This window comes from Podarcis liolepis (assembly GCF_965112155.1).
Source record: "Podarcis liolepis genome assembly, chromosome: 12".
In the NCBI taxonomy this organism is placed as follows: domain Eukaryota; kingdom Metazoa; phylum Chordata; class Lepidosauria; order Squamata; family Lacertidae; genus Podarcis; species Podarcis liolepis.
Window position 1 is genome coordinate 1,438,386 of NC_139563.1, and position 15,928 is coordinate 1,454,313.

Consider the following 15,928-nt stretch of genomic DNA (forward strand, 5'->3'; position numbering starts at 1 on the left):
GTGTGACCCATCCACCAGGGTGCCGAGAGAGCCACATGCTGCTCTTTATATACTATACCCAACAACTTAATTAACACAACTTAACAACACCTGCTGTTCTGCTTCGCAGCTGTAAAACTAGGTCGTGTTATTTGCTCTGGCCTTTAAAGAAATACTGTACACATCTTGTGAAACAATAATGAACCTAATATTTAAAGTAGTAGATAGGTAGCCGTGTTGGTCTGCCATAGTCAAAATAAAAAAATTCCTTCCAGTAGCACCTTAAAGACCAACTAAGTTAGTTCTTGGTATGAGCTTTCGTGTGCATGCACACGAAAGCTCATACCAAGAACTAACTTAGTTGGTCTTTAAGGTGCTACTGGAAGGAATTTTTTTATTTTGACTAATATTTAAAGAAACCATTCAACAGGGAGAAGCGGGGACGGGCGGGCGAGCGGGCTTTAGCATCTTTGTGCTTTGCAGGGTTTTTGGAAATGAGGCCCCTGTACTTATGTGCCTGCCCCCTCATGTTTTTATAACATTTCTGACTAGCAACTGTTGGAAAGCTGTTGTTTGGTTGCTCGGATCCTGCCTGGCCACTGTGAGAACACGATGCCGAGCTGGAGGAGCCATTCAGAACAGAACATGAGCCAAGGGCCTGATCCCGTAGGTGGTTCTTATGTTCTTGCAATTCACGGTGGCAGCAATGCTTCTGGATCCCATGTGCTGGGAAGCGCAGGTGAAGAGCTCGGATCCTGCTCCGGGTTTTCGCATAAGAGGCAACAGGTGGGGCCCCTTCTGCCTCCAGGTCTCTCCCCTAGTTTTCATAGCTGCTTTCCCGGAGCAAGTCCGAGCTTCGCCCCAGAAATTCCTCCGTTGCGCAACCTTGCGCGCTTCCGGGGAGGCGACAAAGTCCGTTTTCTCCTCCCGCTGCTGCGCTCAGTGCGCAAAGGCTGCCATCCCGAAAGCAGCACCAGCCCCGACTGCGCGCATCCAGCTGGAAAGGCCGTCGGACAAAGAGGTGCGGGGGGACTGGACAGGGCGGGGCGTTTTGCTGGACGTTGGCCCCTTTGTTTGATATGGGGGGCATTTATTTTTATTTATTTTAAAGTTGCGTAGGGGCCTCACTCCCGTTATTTGGGGAGCGCGGCTTATTTATCCCCCCCCCCCAAGATGTGGAACGGGTGTAATCTCTCTTCAAGGCGCCGGGCGGAGAAGGCGGCTCCCCTCCATCTCCCTAGCTCTGTGCCTGACCAAGGGGGGGGGGTTGGGGGGGGGGTTCCGGGGCTGCTGCAAACGGCGTCGAAGCCACCTCGCTGCAGGAAGTAAAAACTTCCTTGAGTCAAAGGGGTTTTCCAGAATCTGGACTCTGCCCTTCCGTCGCTAGGGCTCTCTGGACAGGGGCCAGGTCTCCGCCCGGGGAGCCAAGAGGAATCGAAGCCGGGGAGCCCCCATTTAAGCCCCAAGGGAGCAGTCTGCGGGAGGGGGGGTCTGCCCATGGGTGTAGCCGGGGGGGCAGCTGCCCCCCATCAAGTAAATCCATAAAAATACTGTACTGTACTTGGCTAACTTAGGTTCTGCACTCCTACCATAAAGCCTGCCCTCCAGCATAAATCGTGGCTGCGTTCATGGGTCTGCCCCCCAACATTTTAAGCTGAGCGCCACTTCCTCCGCACCTCCAGATTGGGGCCACCCAGTGGCGTAGCGTGGGGGGTGCAGGGGGGCCGGCCGCACCGGGCGCAACATCTGGGGGTTAGGGTTAGGGGGCACAAATCCACGGGTTAGGGGGCGCAAATTACTTGCCTTGCCCCGGGTGCTGACAACCCACGCTACGCCACTGGGGCCACCCAGCACCTAAAGACGCTCCCCTCCCTCAGATGGGCGGAAGGGGGAGCTCCCCCTGGCCTGGCTCCACGAATCTCCCCCCTCCACGGAGCAGGCTGACCTGACAGTGCTCTGTGCAATAGAGAAGCCTGGAGCTGGAAGGGATCCCCAAGGGACATCTAGTCCAGCCCCTTGCAGTGCAGAAATCGCCGAACCTACAGGAGCTGATTTGTCTCCACCTTTCTCTCTGGTGCAACGCGCCCCCTTCCCGCCATCACCTTTGTGCTGCAAAATTTTCTTTGCTTATCGCCCCCACCCCAACTACTTATTCCCCCCTCCTCCTTCATGAATTTGCCCAGTCCTCTTTCAAGCCATCCAGGTTGGTGGCCATCTCTGCCTCCTGTGGCAGGGAGTTCCGCAGTTTCATTGCACAGGAGGACTCTATTTGATTTGCCCTGAATCTTCCCATATTTGGCTTCCTGGGATGTCCTCACAGTGTTAGGAGAGAGGGAGGGAGACCCCCCTCTCTCCTCTTTCAGGCTCCCTCCAGGCAGACCCTGCCCTCTTCTCCTCCCTGAGCCCCCCCCCAATTGTCTCTCTTCTCCCCCCCCCCCCAGGTGCATCTTGTGGTTCCCAAGGAGGCGTCATGGCCAGCAGCAGCAGCATCGTGAATGTGTCCGGGGCGGAGGGCGCAGAGAAGACGGTGATCCATGTCAACATCACCCAGGAGTCCTCCCTCGGCTCCCTCCTCAAGGCCCTGGCAGCCTGGAGGAAGACCCCCAAGCCTCGCCCCAAGGACCCCCAGGGCCCCTCCGCCCCTCCGAAAAAGGCTGGGTGCAATGCGGAGCAGAAAGTGCTGGGGGTAAGGGCCAGCTGTGGGGTGGGGGGGGGAGGAGGGGAGGGGCCCCAGGCTGTGAGGATGAGCAGGAAAGAGAGAAGGGTCTCTCAAGGGCCATCTAGTCCACCCACCCCGTGATGCAGGAAGGGGGCAGCTGAGCCTGAAGTGAAGGTGGGAAGTCTGCAAGTGGAGATCAGCAAAATCCTTCTCTTGCAGGAAGTTGCTGCCCCGATGCCAGAAGGGAGGCAGCTCTGGGGCTTGGGGAGCACTTTCAGAGCTGGAGGGAGTGGGACACATGCACACTGCTGGAAATAATAATAATAATAAAATAAATTTTATTTATACCTCGCCCTCCCTGGCCAGAGCCGGGCTCAAGGTGGCTAACGCCAATAAAATAGTGGCTAACGCCAATAAAATAGAATCACAGTAAAACATAATAGGGGGAAAAGAGAGGGAGAAAAAACCCCCAACCAATTTAAAAATACAGGTTAAAATGCGATTTAAAATGCAGCCTCGTTTTAAAAGTAGCCCATAGATCACAACCGTAAGGGGAGGGAAACATAAGGGTCAGACTGAGTCCACACCAAAGGCCAGGCGGAACAGCTCTGTCTTGCAGGCCCTGCGGAAAGAGGTCAAGTCCTGCAGGGCCCTGGTCCCTTGAGTGCCTGAGTGCTGGCTGCATGGAACTCTGTGCATGCCCAGAGACAGCCCCTCCTGGCCTGGCAGCTCTGAGAGGGACTTGAGTTGCTTTGTGGGGGTTGACTTGTGGGGCGGAGCATGTGCTGGACCCTGTCCCTCATTTGTCAGCCAGCCTCGTCTCTCTTGCTTTGCAGGGGACACAGATCCTGCTTGGACTGCTCACCATCGCCATTGGGTGTGTCCTGAGCCTTGGACAAGGGGTTGACGATTATGGCTATTGGATATTCCGACCACTCTGGAATGGAGCTCCTTTCTGGTCGGGGGGCGTGGTGAGTCCTGTGGGGCTGAGAGGAGGCGCCGCTCCTCTGGAAGGGTGGGGCGGAGGTCCCCTTGGAGGCATCTGTTGGCCCTAAAAGAGCCTGCCTGGAGAGAAGGCGAGAGAGAGAGACGGGACTTTGTCAAATGATGCACAGCCTGGAGAAAGGGAACAGAGGAAGCTTTTCTCCCTCCTAATGCGAGAAGTGGGCACCCAGGGAGGCTGAATGTCGGAAGATTCAGGACAGATCGAAGAAAGTCCTTCTCCACACAGCAAGTGAAGTTAAACTATGGAACTCACTTCCTCAGTAGGCAGCGATGGTCCCCATCTTGGACGGCTTTCAGTGGAGATGGACACATCCATTGAGGAGGAGAGGACTATGGATGACGATGAGCTGAGATGGCTCTGCTCTGCCTCCACCGTTCTGAAGACCAGTCCTCTTTTGTGGCCATCCCAGTTGGCGGCCGTCGCTGCCTCCAGTGGCAGGGAGTTCCATCATTGAACTCTGCCTGAAGGATTTTCTTTGATCTGTCCTGAATCTTCCAAGCTTCCTTGGAGGACCAGGAGTTCTGGTGCCACAAGAGAGGGGACGAGTCCTTTTCTCCGTCCTCTTCCTCCATGCCATCATAAATGTTCATAAACGTCTACCAAGTCACTTCAAACTCGCCTTTTCTCTAAACTTAAAAGCCCCCAATGCTGCCGCCTTTCCTCACTGGGGAGTCACTCCACCTGCCTGGAAGTTTGGGCTGCCTTTACCTGAGCAGCCCAGGCAGCAGGTCCAGCCCACTTCCCCCAGGCTCAGGTGAGAGGCCAGGTGTTGTGTTTGTGGCTGTGGGGGGGGTGTCATTCTGGACTGCGGAGCCATTGCAGGTGAAGGAGCACACCTGGCGTTGGACGGAGAGCAACCTCAAGGCCTCCGAATGGCGGTCGCTGGGGAAGGTGGGCAGGAGAGGAGGGGATGCCTGATTCTTCCCAGTTCCTCATTGGCAAGAAAGGGCAGGAAGCAGATGGTTCGGGCCGGTGGAGATATCGCAGAATCCTAGAGATATTATTATTATTATTATTATTATTATTATTATTATTATTATTACTATTATATTTTGATTTATATCCCCACCTGGCGGGACTCAAGGCAGCTCACAGCTAAAAATGAGAATGGCTAAAAACAGAGAAAAAACAATGACTAGAAAACAATCAAACGTTGATAGAATAAAACTGTATACATATATGAAATCTATTTAAGCCTTGGTGTTTCTCCCCAGCTCTTCGTGGCCGGTGTCCTCTCCGTTGTGGGCGACAGACGTGGTGGCTGCTGGGTAAGTGAGCGGGGTGGGGGCTGCTCTTCCATCGCAGGCAGGGGAGGGGGCTGCTGGGCCTGGGGCTGCTGCCCCCTTCCTCACGGCTGGGCCTCACTCTCCCTTCCCAGGTCCACCTGGCCACCTTTTCCCACCTGGCCAGCGTTGTCGCCTGCTCCGTGGCCCTGGCAGTCGGTGAGGCAGACTTGCCCCCCCTCAAGTACGATTCCTACTACTCTGAGGAATTGTGCAGGAACACCCAGTACAGGAACCCCTATGACCAGCCATGGGAGCCAACCGCCCGCATCCCTGCGGACAATGGCAGGGTCCAGCGGTGTGAGGAGATGATCCAGAATCTCTGGGTGAGTTGTCTGGCTCATGGTGAGGGGTAGATAGTGTGGCTTAGTGGTCAGAGTGCCACACTGGGACCTGCGAGAGTCTTCCCTCTCGCTGCCGTGACCTTCCCTCTGCCTCTCCTCCCTTCCTCGCAGGGCTGTTGGGGGGACTGAATGGGGAGGGGGAGAAGAAGAGGAGGTGGGATAAAAAGGCAGTGAGTCTGTGCATCCAAGTAGCCGTGAGGAGCATGGACACTGAAGTGAGGAGGGGAGAATCTACCGGATTCCTGGCATGATGGATCTCCTGTTTCCAGACCTTGGTTGCAATCCATGCAATGGGTGGGGGCTTCCTGTATGTCTTGAGCTGCTCCTTGAGGGTGGGGGTGGTGTCACCCCTCTAGACCCCAAGGGAGCAGTTGCTGTTGTGGGGAGGGGGGAATGTTGCCATGCTTCATCCTCACTTGTCTCTCTGCTTCCCCACACCCATCCAGAAAATTGCTGCTGGACTCAGGATCCTGCTGTTAGTCCTTTGCATCGGGGCTCTGGTGATCGCCGTCTTCTGCCTGGGCAACGGCCTCCGCCGGCTCTGTTGCTCCTTCCTGGTACTTGCACTGGGGGGGGGGCAGTGGGTGGGAGAGAGGAGTGCTGGGCCCAAACAGACAGGACCTGACCCATGACGCTCTTGGTGCTCAATTGTGGGGAGCGGTCCAAAGTAGAAGTATTGGTAGACTCTCCTTCCTGGGAGGTCAATAATAATAATAATAATTAATAATAATAAATTTATTTATACCCCGCCCATCTGGCTGGGTCTCCCCAGCCACCCTGGGTGACGTCCAACAAAGTATTAAAATACAGTGGTCTGTTAGACATTAAAAGTTTTCCTAAACAGGGCTGCCTTCAGGTGTCTTCTAAAAGTTTGGTAGTTGTTCTTCTCTTTGACATCTGGTGGGAGGGTGTTCCACAGGGAGGGCGCCACCACTGAGAAGGCCGTCTGCCTGGTTCCCTGTAACTTGGCTTCTCGCAATGAGGGAACTGCCAGAAGGCCCTTGGAGCTGGACCTCAGTGTCAGGGCAGAACGATGGGGGTGGAGACGCTCCTTCAGCAGAGGGTGGGGGCCCCCTGCCAGGGATCCTTCAGCTGTGATCCCTGCATTGCAGGGGGGGATGACTGGATGGCCCACAGGGCCCCTTCCAACTCAGCCCTGTCCCCCAAATTGTTTAGGGCTCTCAAAACCTGTGCCTGGCTGTGGGCAGGTGGGGGCACTCCCTGCCCTCCATCCCAGCTCCCAGCCGCTGTGCTCTGCTTGGCACCAGCTGCAGCTTCTGGGCAGTTTTGGGGTATCAGGAACTGCAGGAGCCCGACTGGGATGTGTCCAGTGCATGGCCTGGCCCTTCTGCCAGGCTGACCTACAGCTGACCAGGGTCTTAAAAGGTCCCCTCTCATCACACTTTCTCTGCACATAGATACTTGTGTGAAGGCACCTCGGCAAACGCTTTCAACTTGTTTAGCAGAGCTGCTGGGAAGCAGCAAAACAGCAACTTGAGTTAGTTTAGAGATGAAAACACTCGGTGTCAGTCTTTTCCTCAAACTGCCCTTTCTCCCACCTTCCAGGGTCGCTGTGAGAACTACAGCCCCCTTGAGGACCCTGAAGTGCCCCCTCCGTATGAGGAGCCGGCCAAGGAGGAGAATGTCGCCTGAGCCATGGGGCAGAAGGAGCCGATGCCTGCCTCTTGCCCCTTCCTCTTGCCCCCTTGCTTCCCTGGGTGGAGGGACCTTGTCCTGGCGAGCGAGCGGGGTGCTCTTCTCAGCTGGAGCCCCCACCTGGTCCCAGGACTCAGCTGCTGAAACTTTGGCTGTCTCGCAGCTGCCCTTTCTTGCCCTTTCTTTCTCTCTGCATATCTGCTCATTCCAGCCTCTTCCGCAGTTGGGGCTAGAAGTCACCTGCTAGAAAAACACAAAGCAGGGGGAAGGCCCCCCCAGTCAAGGGGAGGGGCAGGCAAGCAGAGTCCTCTTCTGCCGTTTCCAGCAGAAATCCAGAGCCACACATGCCTTCCCTCCATCCTGGCTGCAGTTGGGCTCTGAGCTGCCACTTCTGACCTTCCCCGGAAAGGGCTTCCCCGCCTGGTCCTTTGCCACTTCTTGATATTACTTGTTCAAACTTCTTCTTCTTCTTCCACAAGCCCCTGGTTTCCAGGGGGTGACAGATGCTGCCTCTCTGCCTGCCGCTTGATTTGTAACCAATATATATTCTCTAATAAAAAGATTTTTATCACTTCTCCTGGGAGTTTTGCTCATTTGCTTCCAGTCCCTTTTCCAGGAATGCCAGAGGTGGCTCTTTTCGCAGCTGCTGGCTCTGCCGTAAGAACCTGAGAAGAGCCTCCTGAATCGGGCCAAAAGGGGCCCACCTAGTCCAGCAGGGGCCACACAGGGGCCCATTGTGGGAAAGGTGCAAGCAGGACATGAGCACAACAGCAGTACACCATCTGTGGCGCTTGCTGCCACTGCAATGGCTTTCAAAGAGGATTGGACAAATTCCTGACAGAGGTGAAGGCAGTCTAGGGCTGGATGCCTTGGGGTGCCGCCTCTGTGTCCATTCTTACATGCAACGTGGCGCCAGTGCCAGGGGGCACATCCTTTGGCCTTCCTCCTGGGTGGGGCAGGTGTGTGTCTTTCTGTTGCTTTGCCTGCCTGGATGGGGCTCCGGTTTCTCTTTCCTCCTCTGGCCCAGAAGGAGGAGGAGAAAGAGGAGGCTCCTGGCCGGCCGGTGTTCTCTGTGTGTGCTCAGAGGCACACACTTTGTGGAGAACTGAGGGAGGCTCTTGCCTTGCATGGGGAGGATCGGCTGAGGAGCCCCCCCAGACAGGGGCAGTCCACAACAGGGACTGCCTGGCAGGACTTGGAGTGGGGAGGATGAAGCCCCCCAACAACCCCCTGGCTGCTGCTGCCTCCTTGCCAGGGCTTTCTGGACTCCTAAATTATGTTGTTACAAAAGCAGTGTGCCTGCCCCTCTCTCTGCCGAGTGGTGGCAAGAGCCCAAGGGGTCCCAGGCACACACGCAGGGTCTGTGTCCCTTTGGAGAATGGAAGACATGGCGGAGACTGCCTTGCTTTAAGAAATATGGTTTATTCACCTAATTACACCTTCAGCCCAAGAAGGATCTCAGCTCTCTCACCTCCTCCTCCGCCTTCCGGTGCGCCCGGTGCGGCCGGCCCCCCCCCTGCACCCCCCACACTACGCCACTGCTCATCCTGGAGCAAAGTTCTTAACCTGAAGCACTATTTCTGGGTTAGTGGAGTCTGTAACCTGAAGCCTCTGTAACCCGAGGTACCACTGTTAATGGCCAGCTATTCTTCTCTCCATAGCCACAGTTCTGCCAGGTTGGTTTGCGTAAGCCAGCCCAGGAATTCCCTGTCTGGCACAGCTCTGCACGTTATGTTTTATCCATATCCCCATAATAAACATCCTAGCATTTATTCACCCTTACCGGATCTATAACAATATTACCGTAAAGGCATCTCTTCAAGCTCCAAGAATCTCAAAATGGCAAACACGGATTCTCAAAGTGACCTCTTTCATTGGAGGTTTTTAAGCTTCTGTTGGCTGTCCGTCTTCCAGGGATGCTTTAGCTGAGATTTCTGCATTTGCCGGGGATTGTACTGGATGGCTTTTCTGGACAAGGGAAGGAATAGCTCAGAACCAGCCAAGAAATAAAAACAAAACCTGCTCTGAAGGGAGAAAACACTAAACAACCACCACAAGCAACACATCGGCTAATATGACATACTGTATATTGTTTCAAAATTCATAAACAGAGAACAAAATATGTGCATGGAGTCACAAATTAATGTGAATCGTATAAATGTTCCATAAACAGAAATGGTAGAAGTGGTAAGTACTGTAACTTAAATGAGCGCTATAATGAAGGCCGAATGCCTTCCCACCGTCCCTATCCTCCCCAAGTGAGATGACGGGCGCTCTGAAGGTCGCTAGGCTCTTCCACGCACAGCAGCAGGCAGGACAGGACAGTTCTTCGCGGATACTTCGGGAAGAAACATGTATGTTTTCTGTTTATGAATTTTAAAACAATACATGTTATTTTATTAGCCGACGTGCTTGTTGTTTAGCGTGTTCTGTTTTGCAGGGATTTTCTGAAGGGAGGGGGGGCGGAGAGGGGGGCGATCTTGGTGCGCCCGGCTTTGCACGGGTTAAAAGGAACGGAGCGGGATTCCTAGAGAGGGCAGGAGAGAAAGGTGGGGGTGGGGCCAGGTCCCTCCCTCCCAAGTCACTTCCTGCAAGCGGTGGGCGGGGGGGGCCTCTTCTGTGATCTGGTGAGTCTCCTTCTCCCCCCCCCCCGGGTGCATTGGGGGAGGGGGTCCCAGGGCTGCGGGGGAGGGGGCATGGGGGGCTGCTCGGCTCATGCATGCTGGGGACCCCCCAAGTTTGGGAGCAGGGGGGCCTCCCCCTTCCTCTCTGCAAAGCCAGGGCGGGGGCACTTTGCAGGAGGTCTGCAACTATGTTCCTCCTTTGTATCAATGCGCTGCTCGCGGGCACGAAGGTAAACCCGAACCCGCTTCAGATGTATAAACCAGTCACGTTTGGCAATGGAGGTTGCAGCCAGACGGAAACATTCAGGTGTCAAATGCACCCAAACAATAAACACAACCTGACCTGTGCAGAAAATGAATAAAGAATGCATGGATGGGGCATAGCTGTCAACTTTTCCCTTTTCTTGCGAGGAATCCTATTCGGAATAAGGGAATTTCCCTTTAAAAAAGGGAAACGTTGACAGCTATGGGTGCGGGGCTCCTAGCCAGGATGGCCAGTCGGAGACAGGGATGCTTCTGAATCCCAGTTGCTGGAAAAGCCACAGGCAGGGAGAGAGATGCTCTTGGGCTCGGATCCGCCTGGTGGGCTTCCCAGAAGAGGCCCCTGGTTGGTCCCTGTGAGAACAGATGAGGGGACTCAGTGGAGCCCCCTTGGCCTGATCCTGCAGGTCTCACCTTCTGTTCTGATGTTCCTCCAGATGCAAGCGAAATCTCCGTTGCTTCTGCGCCCCCAACCCCTTCATCAGACAGGAGTGTCATCCAGACTCTTGGGTGACACACGTGTGCCTGTTCAGACATGCAACCTCTCAGGTGTCCAGACACCTCACTCTGAGGGGGTGGCTCCTAGCAACTCCCAGCATCCTTAACAAACTACAGTTCCCGGGATTCTTTGGAGGAAGCCGGGACTCTTCAAAGTGGTCTGATCCTGCTTTGCAGATGCAGTGCAGATGAGGGGTGTGTGTGTGTTGCCTTTTTCTTTTTTCTTTTTGGAAGAACCTTTAATTGAGTTTTATAAACAAGGTTTGTAGAAGGAATAAAGGACACAAATAAATAGGCCAAGTCTTATCATGTCATTTGTGTATCACAAAAATAGCAAAATAGATTTGCAGGGATATCTGCAACATTATTAGTGGTCAATGTTTGAGTTGTAGGTTTGTGAATTGGTTTAAATGGAAACAAAGGGGAAACGGAGTTAACAGATAACAGTCAACGGCCAAACACCTAGTCAAGAGCCCTTGGGCTTGGGCTTTGGTTAAATGTGAGTAATAGTCATTTTTCTTCTTATGTTACCAAAGAAACAATATAAAGAGGCGGTATGGTAGACATTGTCAAATATCTGAAGGGCTGTCACATGGAGCAAGCTTGTTTTCTCCTGCTCCAGAGGGCAGGACTCAAATGAATGGCTTCCAGTTAAAAGAAAGGAGATTCCAAACTAAACATCAGGAATTATCTTCTGGTGGAAAGAGCTGTTTGTCAGTGGAGTGGTCTCCCTTGGGAGGTGGTGGACTCTCCTTCTTGGAGGTTGCCTGGCCATCGGTCATGGATGCTTGAGCTGAGATTCCTGCACTGCAGGGGGTTGGACTGGATGACCCTCAGGGTCCCTTCCAACTCTACAAATCTATGATAAAGTGTTAGTCTATTGATGAACGTGGGAGGGAGGTTCAAAGCAAAGGTAATACTTTATGTTTCAATTTAAATTCAGATCAACCAGATTGAGCCAAATTCTCAAAAGTCTGCAAATTCGAACAAGCTCCAAGCCTGTTTCTTGATTCTCTCCACGTACTTTGAGGCTATTTTCCCACATGCTTGAAGCTCTAGGCTTTGTACTGGATGTTGTTTTGCCTATTCTTCCTCCTGCTGCTGCATTTCTATGATTCTAGTAGACTTTATCTTTTTCCCATGCTGGAGGCTTCATTAGTGTAGTTGTTTGTTATTATTATTGCTGTTGTTACCACTGTTCCATTTGTTACCCAGAGCAGCTTACAACCAATTTAAAATGTTTTTAAAAGTCAAAACAAATAACAATCAGAGGAATAGGCTGGGTCCTGAAAACACACGTCTCCGTTGTCAGAGGCCTTGGGAAAGAGGGGGAGGTGCCTGGGGTGCCTCTGTGGGGAGGGAATCCCCCAATGGGCGTCCTGCCCCCAGGATACCCTCTCTTGGGCCACCCCACCCAAGACTCTCAAAGGGGTGAAGCTACCAAGAGGGCCCCGTCTGCCAAATTTCACAGCCAAGAGGGTCTGTAGCCAAGAAGGTGGTTCTACACATATCTGGGGGCCAAAGTGAAGTCCTCCTGTGAGAACTTTGAATTGGACCTGGAAATGAAGGGACCACCAATGCAGCTGTTTTAAAACAGGAATTAAATGTGTTCTCAAGGGTTGTAATGGGGGTGGGATTCAATGAGGAGGGGGAGACCCATGGATGCTCCTTGGAGAAAAAGGGGGGAAAGAAATGCCCTTCATAAAGAAAGGGAACCCAGCCAACAATCTGGCTTCTGCAATTTGGAGCGTATTCAGAACTGTGCTGGGCCCGGGGGTAGCCCAAGTAATGCAGTCCAGGTCCATTCCTGAATCCAAGGGTTCCATGAGGAGTCAGTCCGACAGGGCCAAGGCAGGACACGAGGCTGGAAACCAGGCAAGGTCAGGCACAGGATCACAGGCAGGATCTGGCATATCGCAATATTGCTCCCGCAACCTGGAGCAGGGTCTGACAGCCTTTTATCTTTGTCGGGTTAATGGTCGGTCCTGATCCCCCGGCGACTCACCTCCCTGTCTCGCCCAAAGGCGAGCACTCCTCCTGCGAGTCCTCAGGTCTCTCCTTCTCTCAGACCTCAGTCTCTGCATCTCGGGAGACGTCGGTGGGTTACTAGATCCAGGAGCCACCTCAGCCTCCCCTGACCTAACCGGTAGTGGAGCAGCTGTAAGTGATGGCCCAGCTGGAGGCAATGAGGTCATCCCTGCATCTGGAGTCAGGGCAGGCTCAAGCCCCTGACTCGGCCCAGGTGGAGTTTATTGCAGGGGAACCTGTGCAGACTGGGACTCTTCAGAATCAGGCCCCAGACTAGGTTCAGATGCTGCCTGAGGCAAAGGATCTGGTGTGGACTGAGACTCCTCTGGCTCCGAGTCTGAGCCCGAGTCCCAGGCCATCACATGAGGGAGCTGGGCATGTTTAGCCTGGAGAAGAGGAGGTTAAGGGGTGATATGATAGCCATGTTCAAATATATAAACGGATGTCATATAGAGGAGGGAGAAAGGTTGTTTTCTGCTGCTCCAGAGAAGCGGACACGGAGCAATGGATCCAAACTACAAGAAAGAAGATTCCACCTAAACATTAGGAAGAACTTCCTGACAGTAAGAGCTGTTTGACAGTGGAATTTGCTGCCAAGGAGTGTGGTGGAGTCTCCTCCTTTGGAGGTCTTTAAGCAGAGGCTTGACAACCATATGTCAGGAGTGCTCTGATGGTGTTTCCTGCTTGGCAGGGGGTTGGACTCGATGGCCCTTGTGGTCTCTTCCAACTCTAGGATTCTATGATTCTATGATTCTATGAACCATCTTCAAGAGCAGTTCCACACAGAGGGCATTGCGATGATCTTATCTGATCCACAGCAGAAAGTACCCTGGCCATGTCATCTCTGTTCCAAGGGGACAGTGGTTGGCAAACTAGCCAGACCTGGAAAGGGACACTCAGTGACCATTCTGGATCCAGGAATACCCCCAAACATATATGGCTGTGTGTGGGTTAAGCTATGCAACATTATTATTAGTAGTAGTATTAACCTGCTGTTTATCCTAAGTACCCTGGGCAGACAACCACGTTAAAGCGCAATACTAAAAACAGTTTAAAACTTACAACCACAGAAAAGAGAGCCCTTCTTTACATTCCTTTCCAGCACTGCCCTTTGGCCTCACCTACTTGGCCCTCATGGGGTGGGTGGGATAAGGAAAAAGAAAAAGAGACGCCACCGAAGTCGTCTGTCTTGAGAACTCTGCAGGTTCCATGTGCTAGAAAATCAGGCAGCAGCAGGAAGGAAATGGGCCCTGAATTGGGGGAGGGAGCAACCCTGGAGAACCCCAGGGTTAGGAAACCCACATTTTAGGAGGGCTAGAGTCTTTTCTTCTTTTTTGTGTTGAAGAAATCTCAGGATCTGTGATGTGGTGGAGTCCAGGCCTGGTTCCTAGCGGGACGCAGCCACGCTTGTTCAGAGAACATTTCCCTCTCCTGACAGTGTATTTGCTTTGTAGGATTTGCAGAGCCAGCAGTTCAGGCAGTTCTGCTACCAGGAGGCCAAAGGACCCCAAGAGATTTGCAGCAGGACTCTACCACCTTGACCATCAGTGGCTGAAGCCAGAAAGGCACACGAAAGCCCAGACGCTGCACCTGGTGGTCTTGGAGCAGTTCCTGGCTGTCCTTCCGCCGGAGATGGAGAGCTGGGTGAGGGACTGTGGAGCGGAGACCAGTTCCCAGGCGGTGGCCCTGGCCGAAGGTTTCCTCCTGAGTCAGGCAGAGGAGAGGAAGCAGGCAGAGCAGCAGGTGAGAGAGACTTCCCTCTGGAGACTTCCAAGGGGCTCTGAATGGTCTGAGAGAAGCATCATTTTTGTGTGTCTGCCACCCTTTTTCTAATCCTGCTCCCTGTTCTCTTTTTGGAATCTTGGTTGCTCTTTCAGGGAAAGGATCCATTTGCAGAAATGGGCCCTGATTCCTCTGAGGCAGAGAGGGCTGCATTGGACACCAGAGAGAGGACACTGGGTAAGGAGGAAGGAGTTTCTTCTCTACTTAGCCCACATTCTTTGGGTTTTGAAACGAATCTCTAAGTCCTTTTAATCTTTTTGGAGAACACACTTGATGGCCTGTGAGGGACAATGGAGCCAGAGCCGAGTGTGGGGCTGCAGTGCCTCCGAGGCTCCAGCAGAGGGCGGGAGCCTCTCTCTGTCTCTGATTGGCTGCCAGCCCTTTTGGAGGGAAAATCCGAGGAGCCCTTTCTGAGGGAAAGAGTTGGGCAGGGCCTGGTCAGAGAGGGGAGAGGGGGATTATTATTATTATTATTATTATTATTATTATTCGGAGAGGCTCTTTTCTGAGAGAGAACTGGCTCTGATCTGAGGGGAGAATCTCTCTAGCCAGAAGAAGGAGTCTCACAGCTTAGGTATTGTGATATTTTACTGTATTTTTGGTTTTTATGGAAGCCGCCCAGAGTGGCTGGGGACACCCAGCCAGATGGGCGGGGTATAAATAATAAATTATTATTATTATTATTATTATTATTATTATTATTATTAGGTAGGAAGACGACCCAGTGGAGGGTCTGGGGAGAATATGGAGGCAGGATTTAATCTGGAGGTCTGAGTCTGAGGAGGCAGGAGAGGGAGGAGCTGTGGGAAGACGGACTAAACCAGGGTCTCCTTCCAGTCAGTTGGGGAGGGATCTGCTAGGAAGAGAAGACCCCCCCCCAAACCAAGAACAAGGGCTGAGGGGATCCCCTGGGTCTGTGGGAAATCCCTCAGGGTGGCTGAGAGAGAGGAGGGCGGACAAAAAATGCCCCTCGCTCAGGAACCAAAGTATGAGGCTGAGAAGGAAGCTGCGCTGCATTAAAAGTCATAAATAAGTAAAGAAACGAGAGAGAAGAAACAGAAACCGAGTATAGCCTTTTACCTATGGTAGAAACCTGAACATTTAACTGAAGTGCAAGTGAGCTTTTAGCAACTGAAGTTTAAGAAAAGCTGTGCATATACTTTAGTGACATCTTTATATTTAGTTTAAGTAATAACTTTTATTTGAAAGGACATATCTCCTGACCCGATTTCCCCCCCCCCACAAACCTCTTCTTTTTGTTCAGCTCCTTCCTAAGACTCTAAATCACTTAAGTTTCCCCTCATACAAGATCCTCACAAGGGAGCCTGTGGGAAATTGCAGAAATTTGTGTAATTTGCATACCATGAGGTGGGTCTGGTATATTTAATGGGGGGCAGTTAGCGGGGTGAATCCACTCCTTTATTAGTTGATGGTCACTGGTGGGATCCAAGAGCCCAAAGCAGGGTGCACCAATTTTCACATAACTAAAATATGAAATGGCTGCCAATGTCCAAATGCCCTCGGCACGTGAGGCTTTTTCTGTGGCCCATCTCTCCTTCGCCATGCACAGCTCCACCTCTGACTTCTCATTCACCTTTCTGTCTCACAGATGGCGGCGGAGGGATTCTGGCAAGACCGCCTCATCCATCTTTTCTTGGTGGCGGAGGAGAAGTCGCAGCTGTGGAACCAGACGAGGTGGGGAGAAGGAGCATGGGGGGGGGGAGAGGCTGAGAGACGGGGCAGCCAGATTGCCTCTGGGCCTGAATGAATCTCCTTCTCTTGGCTTCTGCCCTTAACAAAGGCTTAAA

The 15,928-nt window shown here is 52.8% G+C and overlaps 2 protein-coding genes and 1 long non-coding RNA gene across 5 annotated transcripts in view; 2 read left to right on the forward strand and 1 right to left on the reverse strand.

The window, feature by feature from the left end:
- Window positions 1-15,928, forward strand: part of LOC310689259 (uncharacterized protein) — a 163,963-nt gene that overhangs the window by 91,377 nt on the left and 56,658 nt on the right. Inside the window, exons 1-5 of one of the 3 annotated variants that reach the window (XM_083466703.1) lie at window positions 10,001-10,505; window positions 11,254-11,340; window positions 13,793-14,081; window positions 14,216-14,297; window positions 15,730-15,815. The exons of 1 other annotated variant lie outside the window; for it this stretch is intronic. In XM_083466703.1, the coding sequence (XP_083322829.1) occupies window positions 13,971-14,081; window positions 14,216-14,297; window positions 15,730-15,815 (279 nt within the window). In that variant the 5' untranslated portion in view covers window positions 10,001-10,505; window positions 11,254-11,340; window positions 13,793-13,970. Of the gene's footprint in view, window positions 1-10,000; window positions 10,506-11,253; window positions 11,341-13,792; window positions 14,082-14,215; window positions 14,298-15,729; window positions 15,816-15,928 lie in introns of those variants that run through there. One more of the 3 variants, XM_083466701.1, reaches the window with a different exon arrangement.
- Window positions 577-7,497, forward strand: LOC310689423 (uncharacterized protein). Its single transcript, XM_083467123.1, has 7 exons — window positions 577-1,000; window positions 2,421-2,665; window positions 3,475-3,609; window positions 4,859-4,912; window positions 5,023-5,253; window positions 5,718-5,828; window positions 6,838-7,497. Exons 1-7 carry the CDS (start codon window positions 592-594, stop codon window positions 6,922-6,924), a joined length of 1,272 nt encoding a protein of 423 aa, XP_083323249.1. The 5' UTR covers window positions 577-591; the 3' UTR covers window positions 6,925-7,497.
- LOC310689559 lies at window positions 1,142-2,411 on the reverse strand. The gene is made up of 2 exons (XR_014517492.1): window positions 2,061-2,411; window positions 1,142-1,643 (listed from the first exon to the last, which is right to left on the reverse strand). It is a non-coding gene; the product is annotated as an uncharacterized lncRNA (long non-coding RNA).

What these genes read in the sequence shown, in the direction of transcription:
- LOC310689423 (XM_083467123.1), top strand. Translation starts at nt 592, where the DNA reads ATGCCGAGCTGGAGGAGCCATTCAGAACAGAACATGAGCCAAGGGCCT. An exon ending in AAAGGCCGTCGGACAAAGAG is followed by an intron (nt 1,001 to 2,420) that starts GTGCGGGGGGAC and finishes CCCCCCCCCCAG; the next exon opens with GTGCATCTTGTGGTTCCCAA. An exon ending in ACAGACGTGGTGGCTGCTGG is followed by an intron (nt 4,913 to 5,022) that starts GTAAGTGAGCGG and finishes CTCCCTTCCCAG; the next exon opens with GTCCACCTGGCCACCTTTTC.